This window comes from Solenopsis invicta, chromosome 2, assembly GCF_016802725.1.
Source record: "Solenopsis invicta isolate M01_SB chromosome 2, UNIL_Sinv_3.0, whole genome shotgun sequence".
In the NCBI taxonomy this organism is placed as follows: domain Eukaryota; kingdom Metazoa; phylum Arthropoda; class Insecta; order Hymenoptera; family Formicidae; genus Solenopsis; species Solenopsis invicta.
The window spans coordinates 7,106,066-7,130,334 of record NC_052665.1 but is presented as its reverse complement, the minus strand read 5'-3'; the positions used below and the strand labels follow the sequence as shown (position 1 = coordinate 7,130,334).

The following is a 24,269-nucleotide window of genomic DNA, read 5'->3' as shown; positions in this document are numbered from 1 at the left end:
GGAGGGAGGGAGAAAAAGAGAGAGACAAGTGCCGTCTAGTACAGGTAGTTGAACGGTGTAATCATCATTATCCCATTATCATTAAAGTCGGAAAAATGGCGGGGCGACCAATAGGCGCGCACCTCCAAGCTAGTCGGGGTTAACTGCAGGTGGGGACCGTCGGACGTAGATACTCGGACCTCCCATACAGGCTGTACCTACTGTAAACGTCTCTACAGGCACGATCGCGGCCGTCTGTCCGTACGTCGTCGTACGTACGTACGTACTACGCCGCCACTACTACGGCTCGTCTAATTGCGTATAATTGATGATGCGCGCTGTCCCGGGTTAACGTAATTATACGCGACTTATGCAGCGAGTTATTAATTGGCCGCTCTTACCTGCCGACAATTAACCTTCCGGCGGTCGTGTCCCTTACAGAATGGAGTAATGAGAATGTACTTCTCGCTGGACCGTAGATAATAATTTTTTATTTTATATCTCATTTAATGACGTAACAAACGCAACTGCAATAAATATTCTCTAAATTTTCATTTTTTTTTCCATTATACTCAGTTTTTTTTTCCTTGTTTTTCGAATCTATTAAATTTTATACTGTCATCTTTTCTTTTACGTTTATAAGTTTTCTTTTTTTTTTTACATTTCGTACGTAATGTAATCGTCTTGTCTAAAGGGTTTGCGCTAAGACTATTGTATAATAAACGCTCAATCAATCAATACGCCGCCACTAAAGAAGAAGAATTCTCTCATGATAAAATACTAGCGTTTGTGATGATAGATCGTCTCAGATACGTGAGAACTCTGAGATCTTTTTAAAAAAAAAGTGGATCGTCGGAATGATTAACCGGCGCGCTATTTTTACGGGTTTTTTCGATTCTCGACGGAAGAAACCGTCTCGCCGCGCGTGTAAGAATTCTTGACAGATTTAGAGGTAGCCGAAAGATCGGCCTTCTCGCAGAATTTATGGGTACCGCGCGTATGGAAATCCCGTATTGCAGATCGACGCGATAATTCAGGAACCGATCGTAAGGCCGATACGCAAGGCATTTCGTACGTCTGATATAACGTAATTTATCGTCGCACCGCTGTCCGCCTACCGTCGCCGTCGTCCGTCGATCGCGCCCGCGCCGCGCGGTGTTCTATACTTCGTCAGTGTCGTCGGCTTATTTCACGTGCACGCAACGCGACTGACGTTGCTACGATCTAATCGATGAAACATCCGTCTTCCGCCGGTCTTCCCGCGGACCGCGATCAATAAGGAAGTATGATCGACGCACGCGCGTCTCGTCCTCGTAAAGCAATCCAAAATTTCGGGTCTCGCTGGGGAATGTGGGGCACGGGACGCATCAAGCATGCTCTTATCTGGGCGGCGCGGCGGCATGGTAATTATATCGTGCGCTCGGGGGAAACTATTTTCAAATTCTATCTATGTAACGGTCGCACGAGTATTGTATCATTTGCGGAGCGGAGATTTATCGTTGCGCCTCCTCTCGCTCTCCCGCTTTCCCACAGCGCGGCAGAGGGCGAGGGACACGACCGCAGGTTTCGATTCCGGTCTCACGGTTCCACGAGCGGTTGTCACGGGCGAATCGCGGAGGCGCAGCAGCCAAAGTTATTAGGCGTCGGAATGATTCTTTATCGGCGATACCTGGGTATTACGGTAGAAACCAGTTCCTCCAGATGACTCACTCCCGAGCCCATCTCGCGCACAGGCCATCGGCGCGCCCGCAAGAATGGGCCTTCTCCCCCCTGCCGCCCTCTGCTCTGCCACCATTAGCATATACCTACTTATCGAATTCGTTAAAGCCGTCACGATATACCCGCGGAAATATAATCGAACTACGCAGCGAGACGCGTGAGACGTAGTTGTCCCTATAGAGGACGAGTTTCTCGTAATCATCGTCGGCTGAATCATTGTCGCCGACGGCTTCTAGCTTCATCGAAGCAAACACTGGTTTTACGACGCCGAAACTCGATACCGCTTTTGATTCGCAGTGACCTTTATCTAAAATTCGGTGTAAGTGACGACTGAGTAAATTTACTTGTACGCCGAGAACGGATCATCCTGCGTGAAAGGTGCGGTTTTCCAGCGGCTTGCAAATTATGCAGTCTGTCGATGCCGTCAGTTGGAAGTCTCGTTTATTACGAATTGCGGAGAATTTTGGCTGCTCTATTAGTGTTCCAATCTCTACGGATATTTCTAACATCTTGAATCGATACGAGTGCGACATTTTGCTAGAAGTAGAGGAGAAATCAAAAAACGCTCACCATAGTTTATTAAGTATAATAACTTCTTGATCTCTTCCAGAATTGCTGAATTAAAGTCTTACACGCCGTAAGATAATGGTCCCAAAAATTAATATTTTTTTACAAACATGCATTTAGTAATAAAATTATCAATTATCAATAAAATTACAGAAACTTTTTTTCATTCTTTAATCTTTTGGTAATTATTGTAACACGAAATCATTTTTTCATAATTGCTGATATTTAGGAATAAAAATGTAAAGTTACCTTTAATAACTTCACTAAGCTCTCTAAATAATTCCTTAAAACGATGGTACTCTTAATAAATTATACTTAGTGCGCTAAAAATCCACAAAAACAAAAATATATCTTTAGATTCCTATAAAATATCTTGTCATATCTTTGTCTTGCATTTTTTCAAAAAATTCCAAAAAAATATTTTTTTAGTAAACTAAAAGATATACAACATTTTGAGATATTATTCAGAATATCTATAAATGTTTCGAAGATATCTTTCAAAAATTTTAAAGACATCTTATGTGACAAATATCTTAAAAATATCTTTCAAATGTCTATAGACATCTTTTAAAATTTTTATAAAGTTATCTTTAACAAAATCTTTTCAAACATTGTTTACACAACTTCTAGACATCTTTTAAAAATAGAAGATATCTCTTGAAGATATCAATAAAATATCTTTTATATATATATATATATTCAAGACCTCGATGTTTTTTGGAAACATGCAATAAAAAACAAAAAAATATATATTAGCATATATTAATGTACATTTAATTATATCGACCCATAATTAGAACGTAAACATAAACATCACTTGTGCATAAATATTTTTAAATATTTTTCCAAAATGCAAAATTAGTGTATTGAATACATAATATTTTTTTGAAAAATTATAATAGTTACCGCTTATATATTGACATTAACAACTTTTTGAAATGCTTGATTAAATTTACACGAATTAATGAAAATGCTTTTAAATGACTTGGGACCGTCACCTTATTTAGAAAACATTTGGCGTAGCACATGAAACTTCGCGATGGGAACATCAGATTCGGAAGATACGATATGAATGTATGACTTCTGCCAACTGCTGCGACATCGCTTCGCGGAAATCGGGGCACGCAATTAGACACGTTCATCAGGGAGGTCTGCAAAGTTTAACATCCAACGCTCAGCTCGCTCGTCGGCGAATTATTCGAGAAGTTTGCGATACAGGCGTCTCACGCACGGCCAATCGAGATTACTCCGCGAACAATGGTGTATTCTCGAAAATCCGTGGTGTACGCGCGTACGTGTATGTGTGCTATAGCACACCGCTGTCCGATTTTATACAAACGTTGCACTGTGCGCCTCGAAACTCACCGCGCCGTACCATCGAGCCACAACAGCTGGTCCCGCTTTTACGGCGAACGAGATAGCTTTGATTAAACAAGCCGCGCCCAAGGTTCCCGCGGATGCGGTTAATGCGGCACTTGTGGTTTATCCTCGCAATCAAATGAGATCAATCATTAAGGAATTTACCTGAACGCGGCTGACAAATCGTCCGGATATATTCCTACGCTCGATTTTCGCGAACACGCCGACGAATGAACAGAACAGATGGAACCTTAAAAATTGGGATTGCGAGCGAAATTTTCTCGATTAATAATCGCAACGTTTCGCGCAATCCGACCGACGTGCCGGCAACGAATGTGCCGTGAATGAATGTATATTCTAATATCATCGCGATTAATCACGGGGAAAAATACGCGAGTCGATATTTAGCTTATCGAGAAACAATTGTAACGAATAGCCGATAAAACGAAATAACGAGCAATAACTACGCGTCCGTGCTGCGCGTACCGAGTGTATCTTTGTAATAAATACACGCGCACCCGATACTAATTCGTGCAAAGTGCATAAAAGCGGCCGCGGTTACGTACCGCGATCGTTACCATCGTAACGCGAGGTCGTTAGACGCAATATCCGAAGCACATTTGCGGCGTAATCATTCGAAAAATGGCCACGTTTGAGCGATGACCTCCCTCGTCGCGTTCGTGACGACGACGCGGCGTTTAATTTCCCCGATTACCACGTGATGAAACGCTCGCTCTCGCACGTGTGCACACGCGAGACATATTACGTATAACGCGAATCATACTCGTCGCGCGGCCTGCCGCTTGGGATGGAATGAAGCTAGGTCGACCGGAGACGGCGATTAATCATCAACGGTACAACTTAATTATTGTCCAAGCCTTCTCTGCCAGTCCGGCCGCGCGAGTTACGCTCGCACGCGCAATCTGCTCATCGCGACGCAGCGCGCGATTTCCGGTCGTGCTCCAGCGGACGTCGGACCGATGGATCCGCGCTAATCGTCTCGGCTCCTAATTAATTGAATTTCATTTTTTTCGAATCGGCAGGCTAACTACCGGACGCGAGTTGCAGCCTGTATTGGTGCGTGCACCGTCGATCGATTATTATTTCTCAATGTCGTCGTCGCCACTGGACCGATTCTCGCGCGTGGGTGGATACAGATTGAGCGTGATGCGATACTCTCGATGCGCAACCTTTCGTTAATTAGCGACACTCGATGATACTTGCTCGTACGTTTGCAGCAGATAGAGATGTAAATTTCCGTAATATATAACGCTAACAATTATATCATGGAAAAAAAGAGGTTGTACAGCTACGGCTTGTTACGCAAGTTAAGAATGTATGTGTCACATTTCAAAGCATTACCAAAAATATAAAAATTTCATAGATTGTTATCTATTATCACGTTCGAGTACCTGTGTAAAATTTAAGCACAATTCTCTTATTCGTTTGAAAGTTACTTAATTTTTTATTTACTCTTGATTCTTATGTAAAAAAACACATTCTCGTACTTATTTATAAATTTGATAACATTACGAATTAAATCAAATTTTTAGATATACCGATAAAACTCCAATAAATATGCGTAAAAATTTATATGGATTCACTCACTCGTTTAACAATTATTTACAAAACATCCTTAACATTTATAATTATTTAATTTATTTGCCGTATCATTAAATCTGTTTAGTTGAAAATGTTAAGCTTGCATGGCAAAAATGTATATTTACTGTCTCTTTTTCCGTGTATCAAATCGAATTTGATTAAAGGTAATAATTGAGATGTATTAGAAAAATAAGAAAGTAACAAATATATTTTCAAATAATCTCTAACATATCGATGTGTAAATGATACACAAAAGAAACGATTTTGTTTAAGTGTCCAAATATTTAGCTGGATATAGATATGAAAATAATTTTGTTGAACTGTCAAAATAATTGTGACGGATGTTCAAGAATGGTGAGCAATGCTTCAAAAAATTTTGACATTCTAGTAATTCAGTTTGACAGTCCAACGTAATGATTATTTCGATGGCCTAACAGAATTATTTTCAGATCTGTATCCAACAAAATTTTTGGATACTTTAGCAAAATTGTTTTTTTCCGTGCATGCAATAATAATGTTCTCTAAATGATACGTGCGAATATCCTAAAACGATTAGGATGGCAATATCGCATTTGCGAGCGAATTCGAAGCTCTTGCAACGAGGCATGATAAAGCATAGTTTCGATTATCTTAATCCTTATCTCAAGGCTTTGCCGAAAGAGAAGGCTGGCTTCCGGATGTCCAAGGCCAGCACCTTAACAGTACCTCATTCCGATTTCGCGAACGATATTTCCATGTGATTTACCGTGAAGCCGCGAACAGAAGACGACCTCCTCCCGCAACCGCCGCCGTCGCCACAGGCGGCCGCTATTATTTCGCCACTTAACAGGAGTGGCGTGTACGTTGTACGTTGTACGAGGAGAGTGACTGATTCGCACCTGCGGGGGCAGACAGGACGAAGATGCTGTCGAGAGCGTGGGCCGTGGCCGATCAGTAATAACGAATAAAGCCCACGCGGCGCGCGGTGCGGCGCGCGGTGCGGAGCATGCTGCAGGAGTGATCCTCTTCGAGAGACACCCGAGCTCCTCACCCACGGGTATTTCGCACGTTCCACAGATATTCCTTTCGTAACGCGACGAAACGCCACGCTGCTATTTTGACCCTCGATGCGACCAGCGGCCAGCCGCTGGTTCATACACATACGCGAATATAAATGCGACGCCAGTTGTCTCCGTAATTTCGCTGCGGTATAATGTACAAAGTTTATCGAAGCGCACGACGCGGCACTTCGTCTTCGGAGGAGCTCTCGTGGAGGAGAGTTCATCGTTTCCACCGCGAGAGATATCGTAACTCGGTGGCTCCAGGGAAATCGGTGAAGTCCGTTATTGCACTGTCCCGGCTGGAAGACACTGTGGCAGGTAGTTTACACGTTCGATAAGTGACGGCGACGTCTCGACGTCGACGTCGGGCGGCTGAGGGGAAATTTCTCACGTGCCGATGGCGCACTCGAGTTTGCTCGCCGACGACGATGTGTCCTCTCCCGCTCACCTCGGGGAATAGACTGTACGACGCGGCGCGATTCCGCTCTCGGCACCAGTGCAAACGGCGCGGCATCGTCTTTCGTCCTCGCGACATACGAGGAGATGAATTAACAGTCACGCTCGCAATTTTACGCATGGCGGATTTAATTTAAGACTTTAGACAGTCTTCGTACGTGACGCGAATGAGAAATTTCATCGGATGCGAAGTGTCTTGATTGAGCTCAGCATTCCTCGACTCTCTCTCTCTCTCTCTCTGAAACGTTTTTGTTTCTATCTGTGAGATCATCAAATAGCGCGAATGAGGGTAGTACGCCCCGCGCGGAGTAAATCGATGCTACTCTGCGGTCTTTAATCGGCGTATAAAATTTTATACCTTCGTAAACTAGATCTTCGTTATCCCGCTGTCGCTCGTGGCTCGTGGATTTAGATAAAGGGCAACAAATACGGCAGATTACGGAAAATATCCGGATTCTTCTACGATGCGCCATGCACTGTATCAGCGAAGCCGTGCGGCGGTCCTTCCTTGAGAGAAATATCTCCGGAGTTCTTGTTCCGCAGAAATGGTTACCGAGATAAGGCGGCACGTCCGTGTAACATGCGGCCAACGGTGAATAAGCGTACTCAGGTAAATGGCTGGTTATGTTTGCAATTTATTATCTCACGGAGAGATAGATGCACCTAACGCATCTGGGCACAATATCGCGTTAAGTCGCCAGCGGAGTCGTCGCTGTACCTGTCACAATGGCCGGCTGAGAGGCAATGTTTGCGTTACGTATTGCCCATTGAATCTTTCTCTTGTTGGTATACTTACACGATCCTTATGATTTATATCGCAAACGTTTAACGGAGCTAAAGGGGGGCACGCGTGGGGTATTACGGCACGGGATTCGACACGGCTGACCTTTTTCGCGTATTTACAATGGAGTATCGTAGTAAGAGACAGGAGGTAGCGAGGAAAAAAGAACTGGTCGCGAAATTACCGTTGAGAAAAAAAAAACACCTACTCATTTCGCTGACCTTTAAATTCGATGTTAATGAAGTTAGAAAGAAAATACTTTTATGTGTACTTTTATTATGATTTCGAAAAAAAGCTTTTAGCTTTTCAAGAAGTCTCGAGTTTATATATGTATGTATGTCTGCTTTGCTAAAAACATCATTATCATAAACGTGATAAAGGAAATAATATTCTTGTATTTTCACTTCTCCATCCGCGTGCCCTCCTTCGTTTCTGGTATCTTTTTTATTCAAAATTTATCTCGTCGCGTGTATTATTATACTTACTACTTCTTCAACGCAAATTATGCAAATCTACGATCGGGCTATTAAAGATATTCAGGACGGTCGGACATCCAGATCGAACAACGCTGTAAGATTCGAACATCGAAGATAAATCGAAGGCGATATCGAAGATCGCCGTCATCGGCGTGCCTACGCGACGCGGCGTGGACTTACTTTGTAACGTTTTTGGATTTCGCACATTTCCCGGTGCCTACGCGGCATTCGCCTTTCATTTCTCACGGTTGCGGCACCGGCGCGGCGCGGCGTCCGGTCCAGAATCAAAACCCGCCGAAGAGAGGACGAGGGAAAAAGAAATCTCACGCAGTGAGAGAGAAAGAGTGCCGTGGTCCATTGACAGCGTCAGCCCACGCGATCGCCCGCGCTCTCGTATGCGTGTCTCTGTGCAGGTGCGTGCGGATGCGACGCCGCATGCACCGTCGTCGTGCTTTGCGCGCGTATACTATAATATGCTGTGTGTGCCACGGATATACGCGGGACGCCCACGCCGTTCGACCGGGCCGCGCGCGCGTATTTATGCGGGGAACGAACGGGTGATTTTTCAGCCATGTTCGAGCCATGAATGGGCGCCTCGTCGTGTTGATTTTACGGACACGAGCGCGGCTCCGTCGCGCTCAGACGCTCTTCTCCTTCCCCGTCATTGATTTTTGCGGATGCGTGGCGTCGTCGCGGATCCGTAATTGGCGCCGAAAGATAAAAAGGGTACGAGGTTCTTGATGACCGCGTGAAATGTTTCGGGATTACGGGATATTTTTGCCTCGCCGCAAGAGAGAGTTTTACCTCACGTGCCGAAACGACCGAAGATTTTTCGAATCGCATTTATTCGTTTTCGTTACTCACAATCATCCATTTCCGTCCAGGATATTATGTAGGTACGGATATATTTCATTGGGTCACATATTGCAATTTTTGGTCCGGCAGAAATTCATGTGTGGCGGGCGGACCAAAAAATGCTGGCTGAGATTTGTAACGCGCGTAGCTGACATTTAAATTGGGTTATTCCGAACAATTATACATATTCCAATCGGTTCGTCTAAACGATTTTGCGATGCCATTCAATCCCGAGGAAACCAATTTCAAACGGTAGCCCATATTGGCCTAAATTGTGGGCAGGAGGACCGATGTTTTCAATCGAAAAACTGATTGCATCCGGCGACCGCGACTTGACGTGTACAGGTAAAGACAGAAGCGGCAAAGACACACGTCACCATCGTGAGCGATCTTTATAGGGTTGGCGAATACACTCGGGACACTTTGCGGAGGACGCTTTCAAGTTGATTACGAGCGACTCTACGACTCGACGCCGTAAAACGCTTTTCCCGCTTTATCACGAGACAGCGTGTGTCCTCCGGTTTTTACCTCGATTCGATAAACTTATCCCTCGTCAATTCCGGGACTCCTCGCTTCATCGGAAACGATTACGCGCGAGATAATAATTCCTTTTGCGCCGGTGCGCGGCCGTTAATTCTCAAATTGAGAGAGAACGATTCGGAAAGAGAGAAACGGAAAAGAGAGGCAATTGGCGCGATGGGGCGCAAACCGCACTAATGTCTCGTCATTACGTTACCTCGGGCGAGTTAATAATTCCGCAATCACCAAAGAGAGACGCCGGTGGTTATCGCGAGCCGGACAAATTACCCTGTGTCAGTTACCCACAGGGGCCCAGGGCTTTCAGGGCACGGCGTTCGGTAAACAGGTCCCCCCGCGCGCGCGGCATGTAATTTTCCCTGATCATAATAACTACCCCCTAACGAGAGGGTAATTTCGAAACGGCTCGTCCGTCACGTCTCCTTTCCTCCCAGTCACCAGTAATTTGACGTCTCGCGCATTGTTTTCCTCGCTCACGGAGCGAATAAATGTTTACCAGCGGGGCCCAGGCTCATTAGGAGACGCTACCGACGACAACGACGATCTACATTGAAAAGGACGCGCGTCTCTCGCTTGCGAATTTTCAATACGATGCGACGCCAACCTCTCTCCGCCCGTTGCGAGTGACGTCGAGACCGTTTCTCTTTTCATTGTCTTCCGAACGCTCGCGAACGTTTTTATATTTCGTTGTCTCGTCCGTAAAATCTGTCTTCTTTTATTTCACCGCTTCGCCGTTCGTGAAATTCGTCTTCGTGCGTCGCCACGTCGCGCCGGAAGATCTCTGTCTCCATCGTAAAGCACTCGATATTAACGAAGTAACTCGCGATGAAAGGGTTTTCTCCGTCGGGCCGCTAGACGAGCGGGACGACCGAAGAAGGAAGATGCATCCATCACTCTGACTTGTCGCGTTTCTGGGCGCACGCTTGACAAACGATTTGACACAAACGTACAATAGCGTAAATGGCGCTCGAGATGTTCCAGACGAAGACCGTGTATTTCTAACTGCGTGATTTCAAGTTAAAGTGCATTTGATCTCTGATTCGCCACGGACGCCGAAGAGAAATTTACTTTGCGCCGAATAAATGCATTCAATCGCGCATCAATCTATCGCATCAAAATCTGAGAATTCGTCGACGATGATAATACTGATTTCTTTACACGCTTAGCAGCAGTTTCGAATTGTCCCCAGGGGCTGACGGACCCGCTCGCGATCATCGACGTTGCAGCTTCGCAGAATCAGCATTTCTCTCTCTCTCTCTCTCTCTCTCTCTCTCGCGCGCGCGCGCGCGCATGGTGCAGCACGTCAAAAGCAGCGCTAAAAGTTATGTCGATTGGCGGTACGCCAGCCGACGATGGTTTCGCGCCGGCCGATATTCCTCCCCGATAACATCAGCGAAATCGCGCGCGACGCCGAAACCGAGTACAACATTCGTGCCGTATACCGCGAGAGCACTGCCGGATGACAATCAATTACGGTCCCGAGCCACGCCGCCGCGCAACACACGCTCGAAATATTTATCGACATAATTAAAAATCAGCATGAGCCTTTAGCAGCCACCAAGGTGTCCCGACGCATAAATAAGCGAATTAGCATTTTACGACACATCCCGCCGATCATCCGGGAGGAGGAATTACGCGTCCGCGTGCGATTCTCTCTCTTTCTGCGATTTCTTTTGCCTTGTTTGCCGCTTGCAAAATCCAATGCCGCCGCCGCCGCCGCCGCGCCTGTATTGTACGACTCGTTCCTATTCGTGCTCTTAATAGGAGCGCGCGCGTCCCGCAAAGGCAAGGCTTCTGCTCGAGAACCCGCCGCGGCCAGTTTTCATGCCGAGTCGAAGAAACTCGAGAAAGTGGACGCGAGGTTGCATGCGAATCAAGTTCACCCGATTCCGCCGTATTTCGTTTTAGAGATCGCAAATTTCTTGCTCGGGTCAAACTCACCCGAAAGGGTCTCGATTACGAAGGAAAGGAGGAGTATCGAGTTCAGCGTCGTTTTTCCATTTCCGTTCTCTGCTTGCCAATTTAATCAGAATAATCGAACAATGTCGGTTTAATCAGTAGTGAGAAGCAACATTAAGCAGTGTATTTGTAGGAAACTTACCTCTGACGTTAGATAGCCGGGCTTCGAGGTTCGGCTGCACCACGGCGATTAGAATCTGGAGCATGAATAGACACCGCATGATTGGCACTGAATCGAACGTGTTTCTTGCTAACGAAACGCGATCTCCTTGATGTCTGCCGATGTTCCCCTTTATTCTGGAACACACACGTCGTGCAATCGCGACATGAGTTTCTCGTTAAATCCTCTCATCACGCGGCAATTGGGTCACTTCCGCGATTTAAGATTACGAATTAAAGCTTTGTTGTGCTCGAAGAATGTACCGCCGGCGGCGCGAAACATGGGTGGATAATTTATGAAAAGTACTTGATTAAAAAAAAAGCTCATCTCTTTGATCATGGCACGGAGGAAAAATATTCTGAAGATCTAAACGGGAATTTCATCTCTCTCTCTCTCTCTCTCTCTCTCTCTCTCTCTCTCTCGGCGAGATTGAAGAAGGAGGGGAATGGGGATGAGGAGGAGGGGAAGGGGTAAAATATTTTCATCTCCATCCGTTGCTCCGGATAAAAAGTTCCGCCGATGAGAGAATGGGATGGAAAATCAGTTTCGTCCTATATTTTCTCCGTGCCAGGCTCACGCTCGGATATAACATGCCTCGTACGATTTTCTCGTGCGCGTCGGGCTGTTTCAGGGCCGTTTCGCAGCGACGGCGACGCTCCGTAGTTACGATAATTGGAATTCGTTCAGCCATACCGTGCCGATGATCGAGCTCGACAGGCTACTGGATTCTTCTATCCAAGCTAAAGGCAGAGACCTCGTCACGGAATATGACTCTTACGTTTTTCCCTGACAATAGAATTATAGCTCGCGGCGTCTCTCGGTAAAAGGCGAGCTGAACGACGGGCGAGACGACGTCGCTGTCGATAGGCGCGCTTATCAGAAATTTCAGAATTAGGCTACATCGCGATCGTAATCACGACCACATGCGGAGAACGTGATTACATCGTGCGTATCACCAGATTTATCGCTGACGAATGATCTATCAAATGTAATAACTAACGTCAACGCGGGTTAATTTTTAATCCTTCGCGCGAACATGACGCGTCCATGCAGGGATATCATCTCGCGGCAAAGACAGCTCGTATATAATGCCTTTTTAATAACTGGTTAATTAATATCAACTAGTCCGCGCGGGCCTCGTAATATATTCCCGGCGAGGTGCACTAATGTTATGGCATCGCATAAGCTGCACGTCGGTTTAATCCGCACGAGTAGCTCGAGTTCTTCTCAAGTACTTCTACATAGAAACCAGACTCGATGCTCTATCAAAAGTGCAGGAGAGGTTTGCGCGTTATAACCGAGATGATGACTCGCGGGGTGGGAGAAAGTCAAAACGAGTTCATTAATGCGACGCGGAATTGGTAATTAACTTGGCGCTTATCTGTCAACCAGAACGCAAATAGGCTTTGCGCGTACGCGAGTGTGAAGATTGACGGGATTGTCGATGAATATTAGTGGCAATATCGTTTTTAATCCACCGATATTGGACGAGATAAAGATATCAAAGCACACATTAGCAAATGAGCTGTCGAAGAGAGTAATGACGAAAATTTAAAGTCAGATTCATTTTGCGAAACGGGAGAATATTCGTGCGATGCGCGCAACTGAAAAATCTCATTTTTCTGCGATGCTATTCTAGCGCTAAAAAAAATATCGAGTTTCATGTTTGCTTTAATGCAAAACGAAATTGTAACATCGTCGGCAACGCGAGCGCGAGCGTTATGATGATAAACAAAATGCGACGCTCTTTATAAATGGCATTGCAACTTACACATTTCGGAACGCGTTCAAAGCGTTAATTGATGCCGTTTCGAATCCACCCCTATTTTCGAAGTGAGCGCAAGCGCTACGGCGCGGCGACGCGTAGATTACAAGTATCCGCGTAGCCGTACATGCACTCGACTCGATTGTATGCCGTGTCAGTAACAGACGTAACCACTTACGGTACAACCGCGGAATATTAATAAGCGGGGCGTAGGTTTTGAAGCGTCTCGCGTCATCTCAATTGAGTTGTCGCACCTGTAATACACCGCATGGGATGAGGACACCGGTGTAGATTAACGGCACGAGTGTCGTTAGAGGACGATGTGAATCTATGAGTTAAAACCGCATTCCGCGCGCGCGGCCCTTACACATGTCTTTAATTGACGTACAGCCGGAAGTGGGCGGCTTCGCTGTATCGTGGATAAATATTTATTTCATCGTAGGAAAGGGAAAAGCTCAATTGAGAAAATAGACGAAGTGAGAGGCGTCTCGTATCCAGTGGCTTGCTGGTGGACACATAAGTGGTCGCACGCGAAGATGTCGAAGCTCGTGTAAAGACGCGAGAGAAGCTCGCGGGAAAGTGCGAATAAATAAAATTCTCAAGTCGCGCTCGAGCGGGATTAATTCCTACAGGCGTATCGACATTCGCTGCCGACGAAATTTTAAACGTCGACATAATTAATATGACAACTCATTCAGAGCGAGCGACTTGGAATTATGCGAATCCGCAGTGATCTTACGATTGTTACACCAGTCTCATGTAAATGTTTCCTTTTTAACATGAAACGTTTTTCATCGTGCACGGCAAAAAAATGCCGCCGACTACGAGATCCCATTAATCTTACGCTTTTCAAGTGCTTTACGCTTGTCGGTTCTCGAATTACATGCGTTTGCATTAACCGCGCTCTCGTTTATAACAATGAACGAAGAAAGCTTAATTAATATCTATCAGCGGAAGGAAAATTCTGTTGAGCAAAATCGTTGGCCGCCAGTGCGGGCTAATGTTAAAATCATAATGCTATCACGATCCACTTTCGCAATCCGATTATTTAAGAAAAATCTTCCTTGCTCACTGTATCGATATTACCATATCGAATTTATTACGTCTACGTATTCCGAGTTATCAAGTTATTAAATCCGTAATGCATTTTTTTTGCAAGCCTCGAGCATATAAACTCGGGTAATAAATTAAGCGGCCACATAATAAATTTCTAACCGAGCGACGGCTATCGCGTACGCTTCACATTGCGATATTTTATTCGTATTTTACAGATTAAGAATGCACCGAGATATTTATGCATGTAACACCGCAATCCAGCGGTTTCGTGCGCATGTGCGATTTATGCCATTAAAATTTTCTAATAATACATATTAATCAACGTAAAACAGATTGTCAGCGAATGTATCATCGGTATGTAAAATATTTATATGTGTGACTTATTCTTGACTTACTTGGTCAGGAAATTGCGACGGTAAAAGGATACACATTTTTTTGTTCGCCGAGTAATAGATCGAAACGGTATAAAAATTTCTTTAAATTATTTGTGTACATTCATTGGATTTCACTACATTTATAAGCTTTCGTAATACATTCAATATATATATATATATATATATATATATATAAAGAAAAAGAAGAAAATTGTACGAGTTAAGAAATTTAAAGTATTAAAGTATTCAAAGTGCACTTCAATGTGTGGTAACAATAACATCGTAATATTATTAATAAGATTGGGATAATATGAAAGTAAAGTGTTATACACATTTAATTCTTAAAGTGATTTACAAACGAAAAAAATGTTCAATTAATTTTGACGTTTAATTAATTCTGAAACCTTTTACAAAATGTAATTTGGTTTTCTTAACAACGTAAAATTACGGAAAGATTTTCATGTTAGTCTATTCACGAAATAAAATTTGTTTTGTAACTGCAAATATGAACGAATGATATACGGTATGGTTAAAGTGAAATTAGTGCGTTCATAATTCTTAATTAAGAGCGCGAAAGCTCGATCGAGATAAAAATGTAGAAAATACGAAAAATTCATGGTACTGAACTTTACATTAACTTATTTAAACGAGATAGAAGTTTTTATAATGTCTTTTACGTAGGTTAATTAATTAAATAAAATGAAATAATTATTACATTTATTCGCGTTGCAACGTTATAAATTACTCTCTTTACACAAAGGATATGAGGTTAGTTCTTTCGTACATTACATTTTTATTCATACTTTAATTTGCACGCTATAATGATAAAAATATTTTCTGAATCTTCATTATCGCTTTGAAATTTAAATAGCAAAAGCACGTAAAGAGTTTCTTGTTAAATGTTTCTATAAAATTGCGATCAAATTAGCTTATTTTGCAATCTTTCGTAGAATACGTAATTTTTAAATAATTTTTAAAATTTATAGAAATTTTTTATTTCTTGAAAAACATCAGAAGCAATTAGTTATTAAATGTAAAAATATAAATGTAAGAATTATTCATTAAGGGGATATTCTCGCTTTTAGTACTATTTTTGAATCTTTTTTAGGATTTTTTTTTTTTAAGGAAAAGTATAAAAGTTATAAATTTTTACTTGAACTTAACTTGAAACTTGATACATTGATATTTGAATGTTCTTTACAATTTTTTTCAAACATTAGAAAATAAGATATTTTTGACTTTTATTTGCAAATCTGTACAGGCGTATAAAAAATCTAGCTCACTGTTGCCATGATTCAAGATGCATAAACTATCTGAAATAAAAAGTTACAAAAAATTCTTAATCTATATAAATATTCTCGTCTGATCTACAATTAAGATAAAAAATTGATTTTGGAAAAAACTGGCAGTTTTGGAAAAGATTCAATTTCTTTCGCTTCTTTTTTCGAGACCTTTTTCTTATTGAAAAAATCGACAAAGTGAAATTTTTATTTGATTGTAGGACAAGAGAGAAATATGTGAATATCTTTTAAAAATAATCAATTAAAATTAAATGAGTAATCACGGTAACAGTTTTTAAAAAATGTTATTTATTACTTCTAATAAAACAGATGTGTTAAAAATTTTGCAAACAGTTTTTACACTAATAACAACTTTTGCAAGTCTCTTACTTTTAATTTGTTCTGTCTCCAAAATCCAAACTATTAAAAAAACATGAAAAAAATAATCGATTTTTTTGAAATTCAAAAGCGAGAATATCTCTTAAATTAAATTTTTGTAAAGTTTTATTGTCTGCAAAATTTTTTAATCATTTTTTGATTATTCAAAAACTAAGTTGTAACAAAAAGAGTATTGAGAAATTACAAGAGCTCGGTGCTAACGATAACTTAAGCATCAACGAGTCGTCCTCGCGCGATCGTGAGAAACGATGTACCTGTCCATGTATAGCCCACCTTAACGATTTAATAATTACGTGGCTCTCTTCGGAGAGTCGAAACAAGTCTCTCATTAACTGCAGCGTAATTTGTTGACTTTCGATTTGATATGCAACTCCTCGGACGCGCTGACGTACCGCGTCGCCATCGGGTTATCATTATCGTGATACGTGTAACAACATAATGACGTAAGAGTGAGTCCATTTTTCTGCATCCGGCATTTTATAAGAAAGGTATACGATGCGCAAATAGCGGGTTTTCATTCAGCAAATATTGCTGACCCATTTCGATTAATTAATACGCGTTCTCCATACCGGTTGGGAGGTTGAGAATTATGTATGCGCGCGGTAAATTGGATCACGGGTGGCTACAAGATTAAAAAATCGCGGAATCGGTTTATTTAAGAACAACGCTATTTTTAGAACAATTGTTACACGCTGAAAGTGCTTATTGATTCATGGCGATCACGTCGGTCTCGAATTATCCACTATTTATCGTTTGAAGCGTTACTATGTACTATTTGTAGCTACGATCGATTGAGAACGCGTGATTATCCGGTGCGCGGGCGTGTCGATTGATGAATACACGGCGTTCGCTTCATTAAGCGTGCGTGTCAATGTAAAATCGCAGATGATCCGTGACGCATGATACGTTTCCTCCGGCAACGCTTTCTGTCGCGCAGAAAAACAAGTCGGGCGACTTCGCGGATAGCCGTCGCTGTTACGAATCGGGCTGTGTCGTCGTTGTCATTCGCGGAAAATTATTAATCCGATGAAAAATGGGAATCGATCGAAAGACGTAAGGCGTGCTGCAAGTCGGATCGGATTGCGATGTATGGAAATCGTTTGCCCGGCAGCCTTTTCGACGACAGCCGCGCGACGCATCGTCTCGCGCACCTAATAATTATTGCCGACTTTTTTAATAACATTTGTGTGTGTTTTTTTGTGAAACGCACAGTCACGGCAACTTTACGTTATCTTAACTTAGAATTTGAACTGTGAATAAATAGCTTCTCAACTATGTATTACAAAGTTGTGGTAAAAACAATAATAAGTTGAACTAAGGAAATACAGTAATATTAACCATTTATTAAAATTATTGGCTAAACTATAGAAAAATAGTAATACAAATGCTGGTGACGGAAAAATTGAGCCGACCGAGATTTGAACTCGTGATCCCTCGTATTTCTTCATAACACATTGAGCCTTGCTCCACTACTATCATAGCTATTCCGGTTGTATACATAATTTGCCGTACATAAACTGTAGGTAATTGTCATAACTCATTTGTAGTAAAGTCTACATAACTATGTAATTATAGTTGAGGTGCTATGAACTAATACTTGTACAAATAATATTACCATGGTAATACAAACTATGCTTTATAGTTGTTGCAGCTAAAACTTTTGTTGAAATAATTAGTCGAAATAAAATGTAGAAATAAAATAGTTTGTCGAACTATGTACATTAATTCTGCATATCAAACATTGTACAGAGAAAAAATTAGTGTCAAATCAACAATAATTCATTGTTTCATAATAAGCAAGAACAATAAAATCTTGAAAAAATTTATATTCTAGCTTATACATGAAGCAATAAATTATTGATTTGACACTAATTTTTTTTCTGCGTACAGTTATCACACTTTTATACTATTGTAGCTGCTACTACTATTTTTCTCTTAATGTGGTCGTTACCGGCTATAACCAAAGACTACTCGGATAGATCGCACGTACAATAATGTCAGTATGTTTTATGCATGTTTCGTATGAAAGGTTGAAGGTGTTCGTAACGTTTAAGTGAATCAGCATTCGAGCGTTTCACTTAAAGTATCGTTTGATGGAAGACCTGTCGTCCGTGGTACGTAATTCGCGTCGTGGATTCCCCCGACGGGAAATTCGCAGGCGCTTATTACGAGCGGACTGGCCGCGGTTTAAGACTTGACGTCGTTTACGTAATCCCGCGCCCGAGATTTATGGACGGCGTTATTTTTTCGCGCGGCACTTCGGCGCGGCGCGGAGGACCATCCGGCGCGGCGCCGCGCGCAATTTTTATCCTCTCGTCCGACGCGAGATAAACGAGGCCGTTGACGGGCCGTCGCCGAGATTTTTCCGCGCGGCGAATCAACCGCGTAAAAAGCGGGCCTGGAACCTGTTAGCTTCCGAGCGAATCCGCTCGATCATCCGCGTCGCGGTTAACCGTTACCAAACCTTTTAGTCGCGTTTACCTTTTAGACGCGAAGGAGAATCGATTTTTTGCGCCACGCGTTTTCGCGAGACCGTCACTGGCGCGTATCGCGACGCGAAATGTTGATTTCTCATTTTCGACGTCATATAGCGAATTCAATTGGACGCCTTAATGCATCCCTGATGCACACACAAATCGACGTAAAGATGCGTTTCATATAAACATATCAATAAGTTAAGCCGCGATATTCTCATCACATTGTGCTGTTTGCTAAAATAGGTATTTTATCATTCGCGATATTTGCATTTTATTTTTACACTTAGATTAGATCAGTTTACAACGGCTTTAATATGCACACCAAATGCGCACTAATGCAGTTGAATTGAATTTGCTAATTCGCGTTTTCGACGAGAGAAAAAGATCAGAGAAAGACAAATGTATCTGAAGAGCAAAGAACTTTTTGATAAAGCTTTCAGTAAAATTCGGAGAACGTACAAAAATGTGTAGCAGAAGGAAACAACAATACGCCGCTGCTTTAACTGGAATCGAAGGCGTCAGTCTGACCTGATCTGATACCTCTATCGGCGGCTCACGTTTCCGCGCTGACGATCCGCGACAACGCGTTCTGGATGTGACACGAGCCGCGGCGATAAACTTAAGGATTCCGCACGCAAGGCGGATGCAGCGCGAGCACGTGGCTGTAACTCGATGCGTCAGTCTACGCAGTCGTAAGGTCTGGGATAATGTGTCGTTCGCGGCGCGGCGCGGCGCGGAGATTTCGCGTCGTGGAATGCGTTTAACCGCATATACACGTTTGCCGCTCGTAAAGACGGGAAATCTCGCTTTACTGCGATGCAACTCGCATAATACGTACCCGTTGCCGCCGCCGCTGCCGCCGTTGCCGCCGCTTGGCGATGACGTCGCGACAGCACGTGGCGCGCGCGTTTCCGGAGCGTCACCTGTACTCGCACGCGCGTATATAGTCACCAGATCTGATCGCGCACACACTTTACGACGACACCTCTTCTTGGGTACGTCGATTTACTGGGTAACCTGGGATTTCGCGCCTTTGAGAAAGAGAGACCACCAACCCCGTCGTCACCTAGGAATTCACACTTTTCGCCCGGAAGTAGAGACGCTTATCGCGCACCAAAGATAGGGAGGAGAAAGGAAGCGCGGCAAGAAACTTGAGGCAAAAGAGAGGCAAGCGAGAAAAGCTCGAGAAGGGTGGGAGGGATCTCGTTTCTCTCCGCTCTCCGACGAGAAAGGGGACACCAGAAAGGGTTCCCGAGAACGTGGAGGGATCCGACGCGACGCCAATGATCAGGGAGGGCGCGACGGAAGGGAAAACACAAAACAGACGGACAGAACGCGGATGCCGGCCCGCCGCGTTGCGGTGAAGTCGTGGGCACGATCGCCGTCACAACACTAGTAGCCTGGTACACTCTTCTGGTGGTACATACACACGATCCGTCTCCCTGTCTCCTTCGCTTCCCCCCTTTCTCTCTCCGTCTCCGTCTCTCTCATCCGAGCCTCTCTCGATTCCTTCTGCACGTACGTGCGTTTCCTCCCGGTGCAAACACACCGTGCAACACGCTCGCGTGCACACGCATACACGCGGGCGTGCGTTCTCGCGTACGTGTGCGTGCTCTCTCGCCTCTCTTTTTTTCCGCCTCCTCTCTCGCGTCGCGTAGAAGGGAACCACAACACGTTCCCTCCTCCTACTCTCTCGTTCGCGTCTCTCGGCCGCCGCGCCGGCCGCCCGCGAAAGCGTACACCGCGACAGGGCGATCTACTAGGTGAGACTAGTTCCTCCACCCAGCCGTGGACCCGTTTTCTGTACGCCTCTCTCTTCTTCGGTCTCGCCTTCTGTCTCCCTCGTCGTCGTCGTCGTCGTCGTCGTCTGTCCGTCCGTCCGTTCGTCTGCCTCTCCCTCTACTTCTCTCAATCGTTCTAGCTGGCTCCTTCTCTGTTTCGCGTTTCCTCTCGCGCGCGCCTCCGAGAGGATTCTTCCTGATTTTACGAGCACCTACGGAACGATACGTTTTTGCTTCCAGATCCCCCGACCGTTCCCTCTCCGCGCGCCGCGCGCCGCGCTGCACCGCGCCGACCGGTCACGGGATAGACTGCGCGATGGGAATAAGCTGATCTCTTCGACAAGCGAAAAAAGAGAGAATTGTAACGTTATTGAACTAACGCCTCTTACTTACTGCGCTGGCTACAGCACCCATTCACGAGTGTGCCTTTTCATCATTACTCAAATACACGAAATTTGCATAAGCTCGAGTTTGTCGAGATCGATCAATCTCGAAGGAACGATTTTCCTCTCGTGCCTCTTTTATTATTGCTCCGGAGGACACGCGAAAGGATGCTTCCTCTGGGTTTACGAGCTCTTATGACACGCTCTGTCGATCCTTTCGGATTAATTGCGCGATATACCGTTTTATCCTCTCGACGGAACCATTAAGCCGATACAGCCGGTAATACCTTTCCCAGACGTCGATGATAAAAAAAAAAAGAAGCTCGGCAACGAGAGAGCACGCATCTGTGGAAGATAGAGATCTCAGTGAAATTAATTTCACCATCGATTCACAAATCCAACTTCGCTGCAGTTTTTGGAAGAAAAATGTGCGGATTAATTTTTTCCCTCCCCCAATGAAGATCGACCTAACACAGGAATTAATGGACTAGAAAGATAGGAAATATGTAATATGGATAATCGATAATCGTAAGAAAATGTTCAGCGTCTGCAAGAAGAGATTTTTCCGTCTTCATCACTTTTTGATGGTGCCGTTTGTCCAAATCCTTCACGATGTTCTTTCCCCACATCCCAATTTTGTATTCTTAAAAAGTCCCACGTACGCGTATATATTTAATCCAATGGATCGAGATTGAAGCGGAGCGCGAAAGAAAGGCATACGGATGATATCGCAAAATCGCGTCTATCTTACTTGACACGCGCGTTTCCACTCGCGATTCGATACTCCAATATGTATGCAGCGTCGGCTATTTCTTTCTCCCTCAGACAGTGATAAATTTATCGTTACGTTCATTCTTAATCCTTTCGATCCACCATTCCCTCTTCGTACTCCCGTCTCGTTCTCGTCTCGTTCTCGCGGAGAGATTCACTCCGATTTCGCAAGCAGTCCCGAGGTACTCCGGGCGCTCACTCCGGCGGATTGTATCTCTCCTCATTGAGTTCGCTCGACCGAAATCGAGCCCATCGGCATCCCACGCGCAAAGGGGCTCCGGCGTGTAATGCCGAAATGGGAAGCGAGGTGGGATCGCACGTGTGCAGCATCGAAGAGAGACCGGAGATGTCGGGATTATATACGAAAGCGATGCCAAAGAGCAATCTCCCGCTAAGGAAGTCAAAACGCGCAACAAACCGTTGCTGCCCCCTTCAAAAAGATAGTTTCCGTACGTGTTACGTTACGTTAAATGGCTACGATGTATAGAGACCGGCACGGATCGTTGGAACTGAAACACCGTCGAAGAATCAAGTTTTCGGTTCACCAAAGCGCATTTATACGTTTGGAACGGATTGGAAGCATACAATTACTTGATACACATAGTATCGTTTTATATCGCTATTTGTGCACGTAATACCGAGAACATCTTAAGTAACCGATGTAGCAGTACACGCGTACCTTATAAAAGACGAAGAGGAAGCAGCAGCAGCAGAAGAGGGAGAATAAGAAGAAGAAAAAGAAGAAGAAGAAGAGGAAGAGAAGCACATAGGATGTTGCGAAAATCGCTTTCGAGAATTCTTATCTGTTACTTTGAAGTCGTCTAATGTAGCTACGATGCGGCGGTGACGGCGAATGAAAAGTACATTTACTACTTTTAACAGCGCTTTTATATGCGCGCTCAGTGTATGATTATCGAATTTACGCGCACAGATGCCGCATTATCGGCGTGCCGCTTGATCTTGCCCAGCAGCAGCCGGCGGCTGTAGCCGAAGGTCGTATCGATTCTAAAATCCACAAATGACCGACCCACGCGAGCGAGCGATTCGTAGGACGTGCGAATAGCTACCAAGCTACCTGCTTATTATCAAGAAAGCCGTTGCCGAAGTCGTATATCTTCCGCAGACAATTAATTCTCAGCCTGGTCTCGAGACCGAGGACGACGACGCGGGACGCGGGCTCGCGTTGGCTCGTTGTCGCCGCCGCCGCCGCCGCCGTCGCGGAATCGTGTCACGGATTTTCAGCGATACGCCAACGGGTGGGCTCGAATGGAATTGCGGCGACCTTACGCTGTCGCGCCAAGACAGGCGATAAATCGAAGCGAGATTGATCGATGGTGAAATATTATGCTAACATAAAGAATTAAAGAGAGAGCTACGTCTACTGTGTCTACTACGTCTGCTATCTACGAAGCGCAACTCGGGCGATAACGCGCCGCGCCGCATGCCGGTCTAATAATGAATATGCGATCGCCGCCGCGCCGCGTCGAAATCGATCGACAATTCGCAAGCAAAGCGGTAATTCAACTCCGCGGATGAGCGATAAATCCGGCCACCGCGCCCGATTAGTTAGCACCGCCGTCGCTCGCTGTGTTTGCGACTTCTACGGCGCTTATACCCGGTGGCCCGATGGTATCGCTGCTTCATCGTATTATTCATGAGTTTATAGTCTCGAGAGGCACACAGAGGAGAGAGGAGGCTGACAGAGTGTAGGGCGTGCACCGCGCGGGTACTGATTTTATTGCTCGTTGTAGGTGCTATCTCTGGCAAAGCGGCGGTGTCTCGATATCGTTCGCGAGCACTGAGGGAGAGAAGACCGTCGAGACGCGAGACCACCCACTCTATTCGCGGCGGATGTCGTTTTTGCCTGCTCCGGTAAAACTCAGCCCCGTGCGCCAAAGGATTCCGTCCTTCTCGTATGACAAACGATCGAGCCGTACCGTTGAATTAACCTTCTCTCTCTCTCTTTCTCTCTCTTGGTCGGTCGGTCGGTGTACGTTTGATTAAGTCTACCGGAGCGTATCCGCCAAGATGCATTGAGTCTCCATTCATGTGCATGACAGGCGGGATACTCGCGCCGCGGTTATTCAGTAACGTGCAGCAAAGCGGCTACATGGGCGGTCGTGCGATAGCACTAATTTGAATTTGACGGCTTTCGAGGAAGGTCGCCGTGAAGACGCGGCGCGATCGCCGCCCATCGACAGCACTTCTCAAGAGTCAAATCAGCCTCGGCCGATGCTCCGAGGCGAGAACAATCGGAATGATTGAATAACTAAACAGTGGGATGCCTTTTTCGCGGTGTGTTTTCTCTCTCTCTTTCTCTCCGCCGTAATCGTCAGCGTAATCCGACAAGATTGCAAAAACAGCCAACGCCGCCGAGGCTCTTACACGAATGTCACTTAAATCGCCCACAAGAAGGTAGGCTAGATCGATTCTCTTTGCGACTCCCTTTCCGTGTCGCGCTCGGCCGCGCCCTGGTGTCATATAAACAGGAAT

The 24,269-nt window shown here is 44.7% G+C and overlaps 1 protein-coding gene across 1 annotated transcript in view; it reads right to left on the bottom strand.

The window, feature by feature from the left end:
* LOC105200792 (A disintegrin and metalloproteinase with thrombospondin motifs 7) overlaps nucleotides 1-24,269 on the bottom strand; it is a 53,866-nt gene that overhangs the window by 28,039 nt on the left and 1,558 nt on the right. The window contains 1 exon segment of the mRNA XM_026130120.2: nucleotides 11,473-11,627. Within this exon segment, the coding sequence (XP_025985905.2) occupies nucleotides 11,473-11,551 (79 nt within the window). The 5' untranslated portion in view covers nucleotides 11,552-11,627.